At 46.6% G+C, this 16041-nt stretch overlaps 2 protein-coding genes across 4 annotated transcripts in view; one reads left to right on the top strand and one right to left on the bottom strand.

Annotated features, from left to right (window-relative positions):
- Positions 1–6935, bottom strand: part of PPEF1 (protein phosphatase with EF-hand domain 1) — a 51496-nt gene extending 44561 nt beyond the window's left edge. Inside the window, exon 1 of the mRNA XM_062603666.1 lies at positions 6926–6935. The gene's annotated coding sequence lies outside the window, so the exon portion shown is untranslated. The remainder of the gene's footprint in view (positions 1–6925) is intronic.
- On the top strand, positions 1931–14650 carry RS1 (retinoschisin 1). 3 transcript variants are annotated; one of them, XM_062603676.1, is made up of 6 exons: positions 1931–2189; positions 8796–8821; positions 9116–9221; positions 12771–12912; positions 13038–13233; positions 14351–14650. In XM_062603676.1, exons 1-6 carry the CDS (start codon positions 2060–2062, stop codon positions 14501–14503), a joined length of 753 nt encoding a protein of 250 aa, XP_062459660.1. In that variant the 5' UTR covers positions 1931–2059; the 3' UTR covers positions 14504–14650. The 3 variants fall into 3 exon arrangements, with proteins under 3 accessions (XP_062459660.1, XP_062459659.1, XP_062459658.1); XM_062603675.1 differs by lacking the exon at positions 1931–2189 and having other exon boundaries at positions 8252–8821; XM_062603674.1 differs by lacking the exon at positions 1931–2189 and having other exon boundaries at positions 8252–9221.
- Positions 14651–16041: the final 1391 nt, after the last annotated feature.

Below are 16041 nucleotides of genomic sequence, written 5' to 3'. Positions count from 1 at the left end.
CTCTGCCTCCCAGTGACCATGAGCTGAGAGGCTGAAGTTCTGATCTGGTTTTCCAAGAGATACGTGAATGAATGTATTTAGAGATTTTTAAGCTGGGATTTTCAAGACCATGGGACTTAAATACCAAGTGCTCATCAATGCAAAGAGAGAATAGATATCCAAGCATCTTCAGCAGCTCTGGAAATTTTTGTCTCTGTAGCCACACTGCTTACTCACCCTGCCATGCACTGATGTTCCCTAGTGTTTGGGGTGAGTTGGCCCAGGTCCAAGAAGCAGGATGTCCATGTCCATTCAGGGGTCTGCCTGTGATTGCCTGTCCTCTTCTTTAGGGTAGATTAAAATGGGAAAAGTGTTGGGTTGAGCAGGTTAAACTGCTCAAGGCTGAGCAAAGCAGCAAGCCCCCTTGGCAGGAGGCTTGTCCCAGTCATGTCGCACACTCTGGCGAGGGCAGGATGCAGCACTGGAGGTGCATCTGCAGAGAGATGCTGTCCCTGACATCTCATTTGAAGAGCATTCCAAATATGTGGGTATCCAGAGGCAGGTGAGATGAATCCTGCCCAGTAGACTGTTTCCAAAAAGTCAGCATCCTTGTTTACACAGTGTTTTTGAATGGGTGTACACCAGAAAACTAGAGACAGGTCTAGTTTAATTCAGCAGCAGCATACATGATCTATGCAGCACTTTAATCTATTTTGCGTGCATACAATCTGAGATCTGAAACATAGAAAGCTGCTTCCGAAGCAATTACTTTCAAAAACCTTCATTAAAAAGTCACTGCTAATTGCACATAATTAACAGAGATTGGAGGAATGGGTGCAAGATCCACCAGAATCACTAGCAGTCTGTTTACGTCTTGAATCTTTCAGTCATTTTAAAATCAAATGTATAACTCTCTTTGACGTAAGCTGATTAGAGGGTACTATAGGTAGAACTGTTAGCAAAGGGAGGTTTACTTTTTTTGGTTTGAGATTTTTACAGCTCAGAAAGTAAACTACTGAAATGTGCAATTTCCATTTGATCTACTAATTGCAGTTTTCAACCCCTTGCTATTAGGTGACTAAAAGAGCATTAAGGTCAGGGCAGATTTCTACAGCTGTTATTAGGAAAGGCATTGATAGTGTAGAGGTAAATAACTGGGATGGAAGATAATGAATACATACCACATACAACAGACAATATATACTTGTCATGGTTTAACCACACACAGCCCCACACAGCCCCTTGCTCACTTGCCCCTGGTGGGATGGCAGAATCATAAAAGTGAGAAAACTTGTGGGTTGAGATAAAGACACTTCAGCAGGTAAAGCAAAAAATGCACACACAAGCAAAGTAACCAAGGAATTCATTCACCATTTTCCATGGTCAGGCAGGTCCATCCCCAGGAAAGCAGGTCTCCTTCATGGTAATGATGACTTGGGAAGACAAACATCATCACTCCAAACATCCTCCCCTTTCCTTCTTTTTTTCCCAGCTGTATATGCTGAGCATGATGCCATATGGTATGGAATGTACCTCTGGTCAGCTGGGGTCAGCTGTCCCAGCGGTGTCCCCTCCCAGCACCTTGTGCACCCTCAGCCTACTTGCTGGTAGGGTGGTATGAGAAGCAGAAAAGGCCTTGTCTCTGGGTGTAAGCACTGCTCAGCAATAGCTAGAACATCCCTGAGTTATCAACATGGTTTCCAGCACAAATCCAAAACACAACCCCATACTGGCTGCCATGAAGAAAATCAACTCTGCCCCAGCCAAAACCAGCACAACATTACATATATTTTATGAGCATTAGACAGCTACATTTCTATGGGGGGGGGGGGGGTATATGTGGTTTCTAGGTAGGTATGTCCCTGTTTAGTTGAACAAATGTCTGCATACAGAGTCAGATTTGTTCCTGGAGTTTTCTCCGTATCAGTACTCAGAGTGTCAGTACCTCATTACTTTTTACCTCTTAAAAACTGTTGCACATGACATCCTAGATGATTGAGCTTGACAGTAATAATTTTGTGGTTGGCTTGATAGTGCTTGATAAAATCATGAGAATGAAGGAGAGTAAGGTGCTTAGGCAATGCTTAAGTTAATCTCATGCCTTCCCAGTAAGCCTAACAGCATGCTAAGGAGCTATTCTCAAAAGAGGAAGGAAAAGATGCGGTTCAGGATGGGAAGCGTCGTGCTGTCTCTTCTTTTCTTGTACAAAGGTACGCACCAGGGGCTGTGGAGTATAGAGAAAGCTCTTCTCTGCATTCTCATGGAGGCATAATGATTTGGGGAAAGTCAAAATTGTGGAGGAGATGCATAATTAATGTACATGAGTGAGCAGCATTCTTACAGCTCTATGAATATTCAGTAGTAAAACTGTTTCACAAAATAATTGCAGTGTAAAAAATTTGCCATATAATTTGTCAAAATATGAATTTGCAACAAAAATTGTAGTGCAGCTGAGCCAGTGTATAAATAATAATTCTGATTTGAAAAATGAGGTACAGTATAATATGGAAGACTGGTCCTTCCTTAATCAAAACTCTTGGTTAATGAAAAGCTGATCATTACCAGCAAGACATTGCTGATGGAGATCTGACTTTTTTTAAAAGTCTCTTTCAGGCATATTGGCCTGGAAAAAACTTCCAAAGGCACTTTATAAACAAAAAGCAATCATAAGTCAAGAAAAGTATCAATTCTGAAGCTTTCTCAAACTTACTTTTCTGAAAAGTAGCAATGAAAGTAGGTAAACCAGAGCTAGAAGCAGCCAGAAAATTCAGGGTCATGGTCGCCTTCTGTGGAACCCAGCTGTGGAACAAGGAGATAATTTTTGTGGGTTGTGTTTCATTCTGGCTTCATCAAAGCCAATAACAAAGCTGCTGTTGTCTTAAGGCTGAGGTTGCTCTTGCTAGGTGCTGGGCGTTATCTACCAACATTAATGTGTGAATAGAGTATGATCTGTCAGAGTGGGGGACAGATTTATCAGATAATCCAGGTTTTCCGCCAGGAATGTTGAATTATCAGTCTTTTGCTTTGTCTAGTTTTTTCTGTCCTTCTTTCTTTACATTGAATATTTTGGTCTACCACATTTCATGGAAAGTGTTTCCCAAATAGCCATGCCTTCACATCATCCTTTTATGTTTGGCTGTACCCCCCTCTGTCTAATTACTAGGGCTTTATAATCTCCCAGCATATAGTTGTGTGCTCTCTTCATACCTTATCTCTTTGCTCTCCTTTGTTTCACCTGGGAAGGTTACTGGTAACTGAGCTTCTTGGAAGGCTGTTTTTTTACCTGGACTCCAGCATTTTTTTCCCAGTGCATAGCATAACCTGCAATTAGTCCTTGGAATGAGTTCCTACCTTGCTCTTTATCCCAGACACAGCTTGCTTTAAATAGACACCCACACATCAGGATATTTTTGGAAAGCCTGCAGTGAAAAATTACTTGTATGATCTCTTTCCAGGCATCGCTCCTTTGGTATTGAATTTATTTTCTTAATTCACTGGTTTTCTTAGTTTACTGGCTTTCTCTGCTTTGAGGTCCATATGTCCTCTTCTGGATAAAGAGCAAGAAGTGGTGCTTTGCCCTGGTTCACCTCACAGTGCTGCCTCTCCTACCATGGAGCAGGTGCTGCTAGGCCAATCCCCTAAGCCATGTGTGCTAAAGCCGTGATAAGCTACTTAACTTATTTTTCCTGGCAAAAGAAGTGGCTTAGAGGAGCACCCCCCACACCTTGGCTGGGCTTGTGTTTGCCGGCGACACCATCACAGCAGCAGCAGTAGCATATGGTGCAGCAGGCAGGCTCCTGTGACGTGAGCCACAGCAGCTGCCGGGGCCCCTCCATATGGTGAGGGGGAGCATCCTGAGCCCTGGGTTGACATGAATACGCTTTTAGCACATTGAATGTGACATGCCTGTGCTGCATTATTCCAGCCATGATCACTACACATTGGGAAATAAGCACGTCTCAGCAGCTGAAAAGAATTATTTTCTTTTTTTCCCCACAAAAATCAAAATCAAAGGCCCAAACCCGCCTCAGATCACAGTAAATAACATCTTTAGTGCTGCCCTTTGGCATAATCAATAAATCTAATAAAATTATTATGCAGGCAATGTTCTACATAGCTATACGCTCTAAGCAGGAAGGAACAAATGTCAATAAGATCAGAAATTGCCAAAAGTTTTCAAAGGAACACTTTGGAGAAAAAAAAAAAATTAAAAAAAAATTACACATCTCTTAAGAAGAAAAGGGTAAAAGGTTGATTTTTTGTTAACTTTTTTTTTTCACATATCTTCACAACATAAAAAAATGTGGAAACATTATGGAGACAGCTGGCATAAAAGATAATATTAATTACATAGGTATAATTGTCCTTATTTAAATATGTTTTTTATAATTTTCAGATAAATACCAGCAAATATTATATGAGACAAAATACAAATGAATGAAAGTGGATACCAAATACAAATCATTTAAAGAAAGAAAATGAAATGGAATTGAAAATAATAAAACAATGAGAAAATCCCCACAAAAGGAATGAGGAAAGCAGAAGCTGCATTAAAGCAGGAGAGAGATGCTTAACATGAAATATGAGCCCTTCTCTCTTGTGCAGACTGGCATTGGTGCTGGTCCTGTTGCTTTGCTGGGGGTTGCCAGGGCCAAAATACCATTTACAGAGTGGCTTTAGGTGGTGAAAGCCCGCAGATGAACAGCCTGCTTTCACCGGGACAGTCTGACTCCCAAAATCTTCTGGTGGACATAGATCTGCATATGCCCTGATGGTCTCTGCCTGTCAGCATAGCTCACAAGGACCATTTAAAGCCTGCACGTTTTACAAGTAAAGGCACTGTTTGCTCAGCTCAGTAAGGATCCTGCTTAGCATGGCCATTGAAAAAGCCCTGAGGGGAAAACAAATAAGCAACCACCAAATGACTGGGTGAGGAGGTTACGCCTGCCAAGGGGACCTGAGGACCAGCCACACCTGTCCCATCACCTCTGGCACAGGGGTAAGGAGAGATGGGGAAAATGCCACGTATGATGGTGGCCTGGGACGCAGCAGCTTCCCCAAATGCACCATGCTCGAGGCTGGTGCAGCCTGATGTGAGTCACCATGCTTGCCTGGCACGATTTCCAGGCCTGGGATGTAAAAATAGCTGAGGCTAATAATATAGCAACCCACAAACTAGCACCCAGTGGGCACAGAGGTACCACAGTACCTTTTTCAGTGTCTCAGCCCCCTGTGCTGTACCTAGCTCTGCTTCCTGATGCTCTCTAATGCGGTGCTCAAGGAAAACAGGGACTTGAAGTGGTGTGCCTCTCAGAAAATGTGTTAAAACCAGTGCCATTCATTCCACTCACCCCTTTTTCAGGTCTCCAGTCAATTTTTCTGGTTTTTAAGCATTTTTCCTTTCCCCTGCCCTATGTGCAGAAGGGAACCAGTTGACTAGCTATGCACCTAGGAGCCACCATGCTAGGAAAGTGATGCATCACGAGGGAGTGCCCTTCACTATGAGGAGAGGAAATAATTTTGTTCATCTTTCTGAGCTCTGCTAAACTGAGTTGATGCATGCAGACATGAAAGACAAAATTAACTATTTTCCAGATTAAGCTTTTAGACCACCTAAATTGTAAAGTCAAGAAATAAACAAAGTCATTAACATTTTCCACATACTTTACCTGCAATGGCCAGGTTTATGTGAACTTACTCCGGCAAATCAAGTGACTGACTTTTATTCTGTGTTATATTTTATTTCTCTGTTTTATTGTAAATGTGCTTTCTCATGCTTGCACATCTGTCATTAATTCTAGGCACCCTAAAAAGGATGGTTTGCTGTCATGGCCCTATGGGCAGGATGTTCAATATTATTTCTCAGAGTTGATGTTACCAAAATGCCTTATTGGCTTATTGGATGCCCCATCCCTGGCAGTGTTCAAGGCCAGGCTGGATGGGGCTTTGATCAGTCTGGTCTAGTGGAAGGTGTCCCTGCCCATGGCAGGGGGGTTGGAACTAGATGATCTTTAGGGCCCCTGCCTACCCAAACCATTCTATGATTCTATGATTCTATGATTCTATGAAATGTACTCTGCCTTTGTTGATGTTACTTCTTTGCACACTTACCTTCCTCCTTTCTTTCTCTGTTTAACCATGTTGTTAATGACCACAAATTTTCTGGGGCACACAGTTACCTGTTCCTGTCATTAAAACGCCAGCAGCTGAGCTTACATGCTACTGGTTGCCCCTTCCTTTCGCCAGCTAGCCCCAAGTTGTAGCTGCTGCTTTAGCCCACTTCCACCTCAGGAAACCCCTGTCCTCTCCACCTCAGCATTCCAGGACTGCCTCTGCCATCTCTTTTCCTTCTCTCCCAGACCTGGTCCGGTCTGTGGGTATCTCTCCCCTTCATCCTGCTCAGCATCACGTGCCAAGCGGGGCTATCCCAGGGCCCATGATTCAGCCCATTCCCATCAGGCACAAAATCATCCCTTGGTGCTTTCCCAAGCTCCTGTCCCCAGATTCTGAACTATGAGATGGCATTTTTGCATGGCAGTGCATTGGACATGCCATGCTGCAGGGCAGGATGGAGGGGCAGGAAAGGTATATGCCTTATCTTCCTGATCTTCCTGCCTCTCACAGACTTGCACAGATTATAATTTATTTCACTGAACTGATGGTTTGCTGAATGTCCAGGAGGGAGGAGGCCCGTTAATAGGGCTTTTTCCTTTATAATGTTTTGTTTTTTTTTTTAATCTTGTACTTTTAAAACAACAGCCCCTGGCGACCACGCAGGACTTATGACTCTCCCATGAATTGCAACAATTTGTTCTGCCTGACCTACAATTACCAATTATCTTTGTAACCTTCCTTGAAGGCAAACATGCTCACTATAAAAGCATGCTGGCCATCACAGTTTTAGACTATTGGCAGTCAGCTTTCCTCTTCATTTCCTTTGTAGGACAGGACCCGTCACAGCTGTAAACACACCAATATATCAATTACTACTTTTTCTGTCCGACTGCAGGCAAGGGCATCTTTTCCTCTCCTTTCATCTCCTGATGCCAGGGGTTATCAGGCCATGTTGCTCAGGAAGGACTGCTGTGCTTACCCCAAGCCAAACCTGCTGCTTCCCCGGGCCACCTTCCCTCTGGTTTAAGTTGACCTGCTTTGCCCTGTGTGGCACAGCATGGAGGTGACAATGCGCTACATGGCCTTGGGCTTGCAGCTCTGCTTTGGTTTTCTTGTTGCACAATGGATCACAGGTCTTGCCTGGGTGACATCTGTGCTGGGGAGGGTGGAGCGTGGTGTTGTGCGTGGCCCCCAGCCTACACTTTCCGAGAGGCCAGGTTTGGAGACGTGCATTCACAACTTCCTGCTGAGCTTGATGGTATCTGGATGACTCCTGCCTCCCTCTTGGGCCTCACTAAAAGCGACATCTTTTTATTGTAGATTGATGTTTGCTTCTACTCCCGGGGCTGATGCCTTGGGTTAATGCAGTAAGTTCCTGATGCCAGAAATGCTGCGCTGGGACACTGAAGCAAAGGGCACCATCTCTGTGTTCAAAAAGGGATTTTCCTTTTTAAATTTCTTTATAATTTTGCTCTTTGCTGGGGTCTTTCTTTCAAACTCTTTATACATTCAGGCTCAGTGTCACATGCAAGGAGCTGTTGCATTTCAGTAATAAAAAGAGCTTTGTACATAGTTTATATTTCAGCTGATTATAATTGCACAGTGTCTGTGAGTCTTTTGAGATGAAACTTGCTATAGAAACGTGAGATGTAAATTCCCAGCATTAGTTGGAGCTTCCTAGGCTCAGCAAATTGACAGTGTATGAATGAATAAATCATAACTAGATTTTAGTGAATAATTCAGAGTCTAATTCATTTGGTGGAAAGGTCCTCTTTCTGTATTCACAAAACTTATATACGAGTTTTTGCCTGCTCAAAAGCTTAGTCCTTAGTGGCTTGCAGATTCCCTACTGGCATTGAATATACAATGTTTGACATTTGACTTGTGTTAATGAGTTATCAGCAGCCATTTTTTAAAATTATTTTGTTTTCATAGTTGACTGGGCACTATACTGATGGTCCAAATGCTATTAATATAGCCTACTTTGAACTTCACTAGGAAAAGCCATTGCTCAGTGACAGGCAGGAGGAGATAAACCAGGTCAGATGCTACAAAAATCTCTTGTGGCTCTTCCTCTACAGCCACAACAACTGTTTTTTTTTAAGAAAAAAAAAAAACAAAAACAAACGAGTCTTGTATGTAAGATGGATTGGAGAGACCTATTTACATTTCATTTTCCTCTATCCCATCCAGGGGGAGTGTCCTCAGGCCAGACACCTCGTGGGGTGTCCCATCTCCTCCAAAGGCATTGGTGATTTGCGGTGGCACCGGGCTGGGATTTCACCCCTGGGGCTCATCAGCTCACACAGGGCACAATAAGAAAGGGAAACTGTGAGGCAAGAAGATGGCAAAAAGGGATAGGGGCAAAATCAGCTGTAAAGCAGAAGCTGAGGGGGCTGGCCTGGGTTTCTCCTCAGGATGTTTCAGGTGTATCTGATCAGAAAGAGGAGATGCCAAAAGCATTAAAAAGAAAACACAGTGGAAGAGTAGGACCCACACAGGCACACATAGTGCTCTGTTCCTGCCCATGTTCTCTTGCTTTCCCCTGCAGTTAACTTGGGAAAGCACAGTAGATTTGTCAGTCCTTCCTCACTTTACTTGTCCCCAGCTCAGGAGTAAATGTTCATTGCATTTCCTAACATTTTCTTTCAGCCTTTTCATTTCTGATCTCTCTATTCTTCCTTCCATGCCTGCTGCTGCAGCTGCCATGGCCCTTTCTCCAGGAGAGGTAAGAGTCTCTGGCTGGTTTGGCTGCTGGGCAAATGCTGAGGGTCTGGCATTGCCCAGTTCTGGTGCCTCGGGGCAGAAGGAGGGATGGCACCTGGGCCTCCAAACCCAGGCACATACTCCCACTTCTGAATCCAAGGGGCAGACATTCCATGTTTCATGCCAGGCCGAAATGAAGGATGGGGATCAGAGAAGGTACAGCAACCTGGATGGGCGCTTCAGTACTCAGATTTATCTGATGTCACTGTTGTTGATGACTATGTTGATTTATTACTGGTTTTTACCTTCCCTTAAGGATGAGAGACTGGAGATATGGCACAGCAAGGCTTGCAAATGTGACTGTCAAGGAGGTCCTAACTCGGTGTGGTCCAGCAGGACCAACAGCTTGGAGTGCATGCCAGGTAAGGGGCCAGTGCACTTTTAGCCATGTCTGTCTGGTGATTTTCAGCAGCAACCCCCGTTGTACCCTGCAGTGCAGAGGTGGCATGTTATTGGTACTTATGCCAATCCCAGCTGCTGGTGGGGCCAGGGGAGCTGTACCAGTGGGAGGTGCAGGGTGACCCTGCATCATCAGGCAGAGGAACAGTAGCAGCAGAGGTCATGCGTGGACCTTGGAAGATCACCCAGGGTGGACCAGGCTGGTGCGTGCCAGTGGGTGCTTGCCTGCCCTATCCTACAGCCCTCCACACCGGTGTGGGAAACTGCCTGGGGCAACTAATACAGTATGCTGTAAGAAACCTTTTGTACCACCTGGGCTCATCTTCGCTTGCTGAAGTTTAGCCTGGTACTTTGTGTCCTCTTTCCAAGGGTCAAGAAAAACAGCTTATTCTTTCTTTGCAGCATATTTTTATACAGTAAAAGACCACAAATGTGTGTGTGTGTGGGGTTTCTCCAGGCTGCCTCTGCCCAGCTCCTTCAACCACTCCTCACAGATCATGTTTTACAGGTTTCTGATCAAGCTCTTATCTTTGTTACTCTCTGCCACATTTTCCCTGCTGTTATCCCAGCAAGGTCTTAGTGCCCAACTCACCTTCAAGTTTAGCTCGTGTGTTCCACGGAAGCTGCACTCTAATTTGTGCCTCTGTCACACTAATGTGTTCATCCCAGCTGCAGCTGGGTGGCATGCCAAGTCACTGCCTCATGCCCACTAGCAACCACTTCCTCCCAGCTCCTGCAAGAGGCTATGCAACTACTTGAGGTATGTTATGCTGCCCCATTTCTCCAGGGGAGACACACAGGGGAAAGATCACCCCAGTGCTCAGTGTCATGGCTGCCCTGGAGGAGGAGGAGGTTAAATGAATTATCTTGGAATAGCTCTCAGTGGAAGTCAGGACAGACTAGAAAGCAAATAAAACATGTATTGACAAGAAGATATGACATCATTGGCAGAGCTTGCCACAAACAGAAATGCGAGGTGAAAACCCCCAGTTGTTTCTATCCAGTGCTTCTGCTGGACCTGAAGGTTTCCCTCCTACAGTGTGAGGGAGCTGACAAGCACAGAGGCTTTCCAGTTATCCTGGTCTGCCCATCTGATTTCCCTGAGCTCTCCCTCTGTGCATCCTGCTCCTGTGGAGGCCACATCTGCCTGGGGCTCAACCAGCTTGAACATTGTCCACAGGCTTCTTTGGTGTCTGGAGAAACTACAAGGGGGAGGATTCAACCACTGTGCATGGGTGGTGTCTTGCCCCCCGAGCAGAGCAGCCCCAAACAGCCCCAGTAAAGGGTTACGGCTTCTCACACTGTCATTCTGGTTTCTGCAGCTGTTATCTCCATAGGGCTGCCTGCTGGGGTAGGTCTGAAAAGGAAAAAGGCATTTTCTGTAGATAGCACTTGTGATGCAGAAGAATCACTTACAGGAGTTCCAGAAATGACACTTTATATGTCCTGTTGTGAGAGTTTCCTCCAGTGTCTTATGCAAGAAACCCATATGCACTACCCCAAACATGAGCCTGAGCTGGTACAGCCCTCCTGGGCTCACCGCTCCTTCAAAGTTCTGGCTATCACAACTCTTCTTTGTCATAGGATCATCAATGCACCCACCAGCCTTTGGCAAAGACATCTTTCATTAGACTAGGTTTCTCAAAGCCCCATCCAACCTGACCTCGTGTAATTTTAGTGATGGGGCATCTGCAACTTCTCTAGACAGCCTGCTCCAGTGGCTCACCAACAGTGTCACAAAATTTTTTTTCTCCATGTCCAATATAAACCTACCTGCTTTCATTTTAAAACGTTGTTCCTTGAAAGGGAAGGAAAGGAGAGGAGACATGGCAAGTTTGGTTGATCTCTCCATGGCTGAGGGACACGTGTGAGAGGAGCAGCTCTAGGTTTCTTGGCCAGGCTAGTTGTGAGGGGTGCTCTCACACATTAACAATATGTAGCTGAGTAATGAAGGTATCTTCCTTGACTAATAAAGGCTGTTCTTCTGAATAATGGATCTCCTCACTGTATCTCCCAGCTTGTCTCTCTCCCCAGCCCAGCCATAGTGGTGAGGCCTCACACCTCCGCTGCCTGGTGATGCTTTGCAGAGCAGCAGTTCTGATGTGCTGCAGAGCTGTCTCTGGCAGGGCTGGAGGGGAGCAGCTGGCCTCACAACCACTCCATGAGGTTTCTTCAGGTTTGCAGTAACAGCATTAAATGGCTCAGCCAATTTGGCTAGGAGGGCACCAGTCATCTGTTTTGTGTGCCTGTGCACATGGGGCGGCTGGACATGCCAGAAGGTGACCTGCTAATTGCATTACAGTTGTGTGGTCAGAGGCTTAGTATTGCTAAAAGTAAAGTTACGCGGTGTTTGAGATAAGCCTGTTGAGTAGTAAACAACACAGGGCCACCTCAGCCCAGCAAGGGTTTTAACGTGGTGGAAAAGCATGATGTTTCCATGCCTGGAGGAAAGTGGGACAGCAGCTATGTTCTTCCATGGGGAAAACTATATTAATGCGGTACTGACTGAGCAAGATATGTTAATGAGATATTGATGCATAGGATATCGACACAGTGGAGCTTGCTAATGAGACATTGACTGCATGGCTGCAGTACTGGGCCATTGAATCGGGGAAGCTGCAGTCGTGCCAAGCTCTGGGTGCCCACTGATGCTCCCTGCATGTCTGCCATTCGTAACAAAAAAAACCTCACAACTATGTTCAGGCCGCATGTAGATGATCTGCATGGCAGCATGACTAAAGGCTTGCCTTCCAGAGCACTGTGTGGTGACCCACCACAGAAGTTTTTAATAGTGAATGAATATTTCTGCCCCTAGGGGTTTTGCAGCCAGCAGAGTCTTGCTGAACTCACTGTGGTGGAAGACAGCTGTGGGATCAGGTTTGGTAGCCTGAAGATTGGAAGGCAAAACCTCAGATGGACATCCTTAAGCCTTCAGCAGGGCCAAGCATGAAATCTCACTGGCACCAGAGTATCCACAGGTTTCCCACAAGATGACTTTCTCCAGATACAGTCTCCGTAGCAGAAAATGCAGAAGATCTGAGGGATGATCAGAGCAGACTCAGCAATTTTGCCATGCAGGCGTGGCCATAAATCAGGTCAGTGAGGAGGAGCAGAAGGAGATAAAGCCCAGTAAGAAAAGGCATTTCTTCAAGAACCAGGCAGAGACTTGACAACCTGGAGGCTGGATTCAGGTCAATGGATCCCAGTCTGGATCTGCTTCCACATGCTTGCAAGAAGGAAATTTGGACTGCAACGTCTGAATAAAACCTTCCCTTCAAAATGCTGCAGGCAGCACAGGTTTAATAAGTTTGATAGAGAGATAAGAGTTAGAAATTCACACTAGAGTTAAAAATGAAGATGCCATGGCCCTGTGCAGCAAATACTTCAGGGTTTGTAGTCTGGGTCTAAGAGCAGTGAAACAGTGAAACCACAGAAGGTGTTGACAACACATGTACAAACACACCCAGGGAACAAAGACACCCTTAAGGTATTTTTTTTCCTTTGCTTTGCAGAGTGCCCCTACCACAAGCCCCTGGGCTTTGAGTCCGGCGCTGTCACCCCAGACCAGATAAGCTGCTCCAACCCTGAACAGTACACAGGCTGGTACTCCTCCTGGACGGCCAACAAGGCCCGCCTCAATGGTCAAGGATTTGGGTGAGTTCAGAAATGCCTCCCCAGGCAGCCCCATGGACCAGGGACCCTTGTCTGTGTGGGAACAGGAGGGCCTGCCCTGGAGGGCAGTGGTGGCAGATGTATTGGGTCCAGTGATGTCCCCCCAGGTGTGCGTGGCTCTCAAAGTACCAGGACAACAGCCAGTGGCTGCAGATCGACCTGAAAGAGGTGAAGGTGATCTCGGGAATCCTCACGCAGGGGCGCTGTGATGCCGATGAGTGGATGACCAAGTACAGCATGCAGTACCGCACCGATGAAAACCTCAACTGGGTTTACTACAAGGACCAGACCGGCAACAACAGGGTCGGTGGACTTTGCACTTCGGCCACTGGTGCAGGGATGGCCTATTTGGTGGCATGAACAAATCGTGTCCTGCCGGGGAGGTGCCACTAGAGGGGGGTTCTGTGGGAGGAGCAGGGTGGATGTGGCCTGGTGCTCACCCCAAGTCCAGAGGCAGCACAGTTAGGGCATCCTCCCATGCGGTGAGGGTGAGTTCCACACTGACCAGCCACAGATGGACAGAATGAATTTTAAGTATTTTCTAATGATAGACTCCACATAAAGCTTGGAGGCATTAGCTGAGAGAGGAGGCAGCACCTCCATGGTGGAACCTCCTTCTTGGCTGCAGCCACAGAACCCCGGCCATGCCTGAGCACTGCAGACTGGGGGCTCCTTTTGCCATAAGTTCAGGGCTATTGCATGATGACAACACAGAAAAAACCCTGAGACAAAATCCACAACTGGTTAAGTCACAACCCACTGAACTACTGTCATGCTGCACTTAGGGGTTGGTTTGAAGCAAAAAATTGCACTGGGGAGATGGTACAGTTGTGGCTGTCGTACATCTGCATCCCACCTGGCCTGGGGGATGCCACAGCTGCTGCATCCTAGCCATCCTCAGTATCCATCTGTGGGGATTGCCCCATGCCAGCATGGGAGGCTCAGGTGGCTTTGCTGAAGTACTAGTTCCTGTAGCCCTGGGGAGATGCTGAGCCTTCCCTGAAAACAGGTCTTGGCAGGAGGAGATGTGGCACATGGCCAAGCAGAGGAAAAAGGCCCCTGAATACATTTTTTGTCTAAATCAGTGTGTCTGGGAGCCCTGCTCATGAAATGCAAACAGCCAAGGCCAACCATACTCACTCCAAACATGCAGTGCCTTGCTATGGGAAGGCAATTGAGAGAAAATGGGGTGAGATTAAGTCCAGCCTAACTATAAAAAGTGCAGAAACAACAGGAGGAAAGTGACTTACTCAGAAAACCCTGTGAGTGTGACAAGTTTTCTGCACCTGGCTCTTTTTAGTCTTTAATTTTGGGGGTGAAGGAGAGGGAGCCTCCTCCTTCTCTGCTCTGCACAAGCACCCCACACTCATGGGGCAGGATTTCCAGCCCCCTAACCACCTGCCCATACCTCTCTCCACAGGTTTTCTATGGCAATTCAGACCGCTCATCCTCGGTGCAGAACCTGCTGCGGCCACCCATCGTGGCCCGCTACATCCGCCTCATCCCACTGGGCTGGCATGTGCGCATTGCTATCCGCATGGAGCTCCTTGAGTGCCTGGGCAAGTGTGGCTGAGCACCATCACCTGGGGCAAATGTATAGGTGTCCACCTGCGCAGCTGATCTGCCTTGCACCAGCTCTGGCTGTGGCCACAGTCCTTCAGTATGGATGTCCAGCTTGTAAACAGAAGGGCTGTCTTGAATAAAATGTTGTTTCACACCATGCCTGGTGATCATAGCATCATAGAATAGTTTGAGTTGGAAAGGAGCTTCAAAGGTCATCTGGTCCAACCCCTCTACAATGAGCAGAGACATCTTCAACTAGATCAGGTTGTCCAGAGCCACATCCAGCCTGGACTTGATTGTCTCCAGTGACGGTGCATCCACCACCTCTCTGTGCCAGTATTTTACCACCTTCATTGTAAAAAATTTCTTACAGAATCACAGAATGGTTTGGGTTAGAAAGGACCTTAAGATCATGTAGTTCCAACCCCCTTGCCATGGGCAGGGACACTTCACACTAGACCATGTCAATCCAAGACTCTGTCCAACCTGGCCTTGAACATTAACAGGAATAGAGCATTTACAACTTCGCTGGGCAACCTGTTCCAGTGCCTCACCACCCTCACAGTAAAGAACTTCTTCCTTATATCTAACCTGAACTTCCCCTGTGTAATTTTGAACTCGTTACCCCTTGTCCTATCACTACAGTCCCTAATGAAGAGTCCCTCCCCAGCATCCTTGTAGGCCCCCTTCAGGTACTGGAAGGCTGCTATGAGGTCTCCACGCAGCCTTCTCTTCTCCAGGCTGAACAGCCCCAACTTCCTCAGCCTGTCTTCATACGGGAGGTGCTCCAGTCCCCTGATCATCCTCATGGCCACCCTCTGGAGTCGCTCCAACAGTTCCATGTCCTTCTTATGTTGGAGACACCAGAACCGTACGCAATAATCCAAGTGAGAGCACCTCCTTTGACCTGCAGGACCACACTCCTTTTGATGCAGCCCAGGATACAGTTGGCTTTCTGGGCTGCAAGCTCACACTGAAGCCAGCTCATGTTCAGTTTCTCATCGACCAACTCCCCCAAATCCTTCTGCACAGGGCTGCTCTGAATCTCTTCTCTGCTCAACCTGTAGCTGTGCCTGGGATTGCCCCGACCCAGGTGTAGAACCTTGCACTTCACTTTATTGAACTCCATGAGGTTGGCATGGTCTCACTTCACAAGCGTGTCAAGGTGCCTCTGGATGGCAGAGCGTATCAACCAAACCACATCTGGATACGCTGGAGCGTATCAACCAAACCACATAACTTAGTATCGTCAGCAACTTCCTGAGGGCACACTCAATCCCACTGTCTATGTCACCAACAAACATGTTGAACAAGATTGGTCCTAAAACTGGCCCCTGAGGGACACCACTCGTTACTGGTCTCCAGCCGGACATTGAGCCATTGACCACAACTGTTTGTGTGTGGCCATCCAGCCAGTTCTTTATCCACTGAGTGGTCCATCCATCAAATTGATGTCTCTCCAATTTAGAGACAAGGATGTCGTGTGGGACAGTGTCGAACGCTTTACACAAGTCCAGGTAGATGACATCAACTGCTCTACCCCTGTCC

Source organism: Pezoporus occidentalis, unplaced genomic scaffold (assembly GCF_034315485.1).
Source record: "Pezoporus occidentalis ecotype Australia unplaced genomic scaffold, CSIRO_AGI_Poc_V1 ctg81, whole genome shotgun sequence".
NCBI classification, from domain to species: Eukaryota; Metazoa; Chordata; class Aves; order Psittaciformes; family Psittacidae; genus Pezoporus; species Pezoporus occidentalis.
This window is presented reverse-complemented; position numbering and strand designations above follow the sequence as displayed.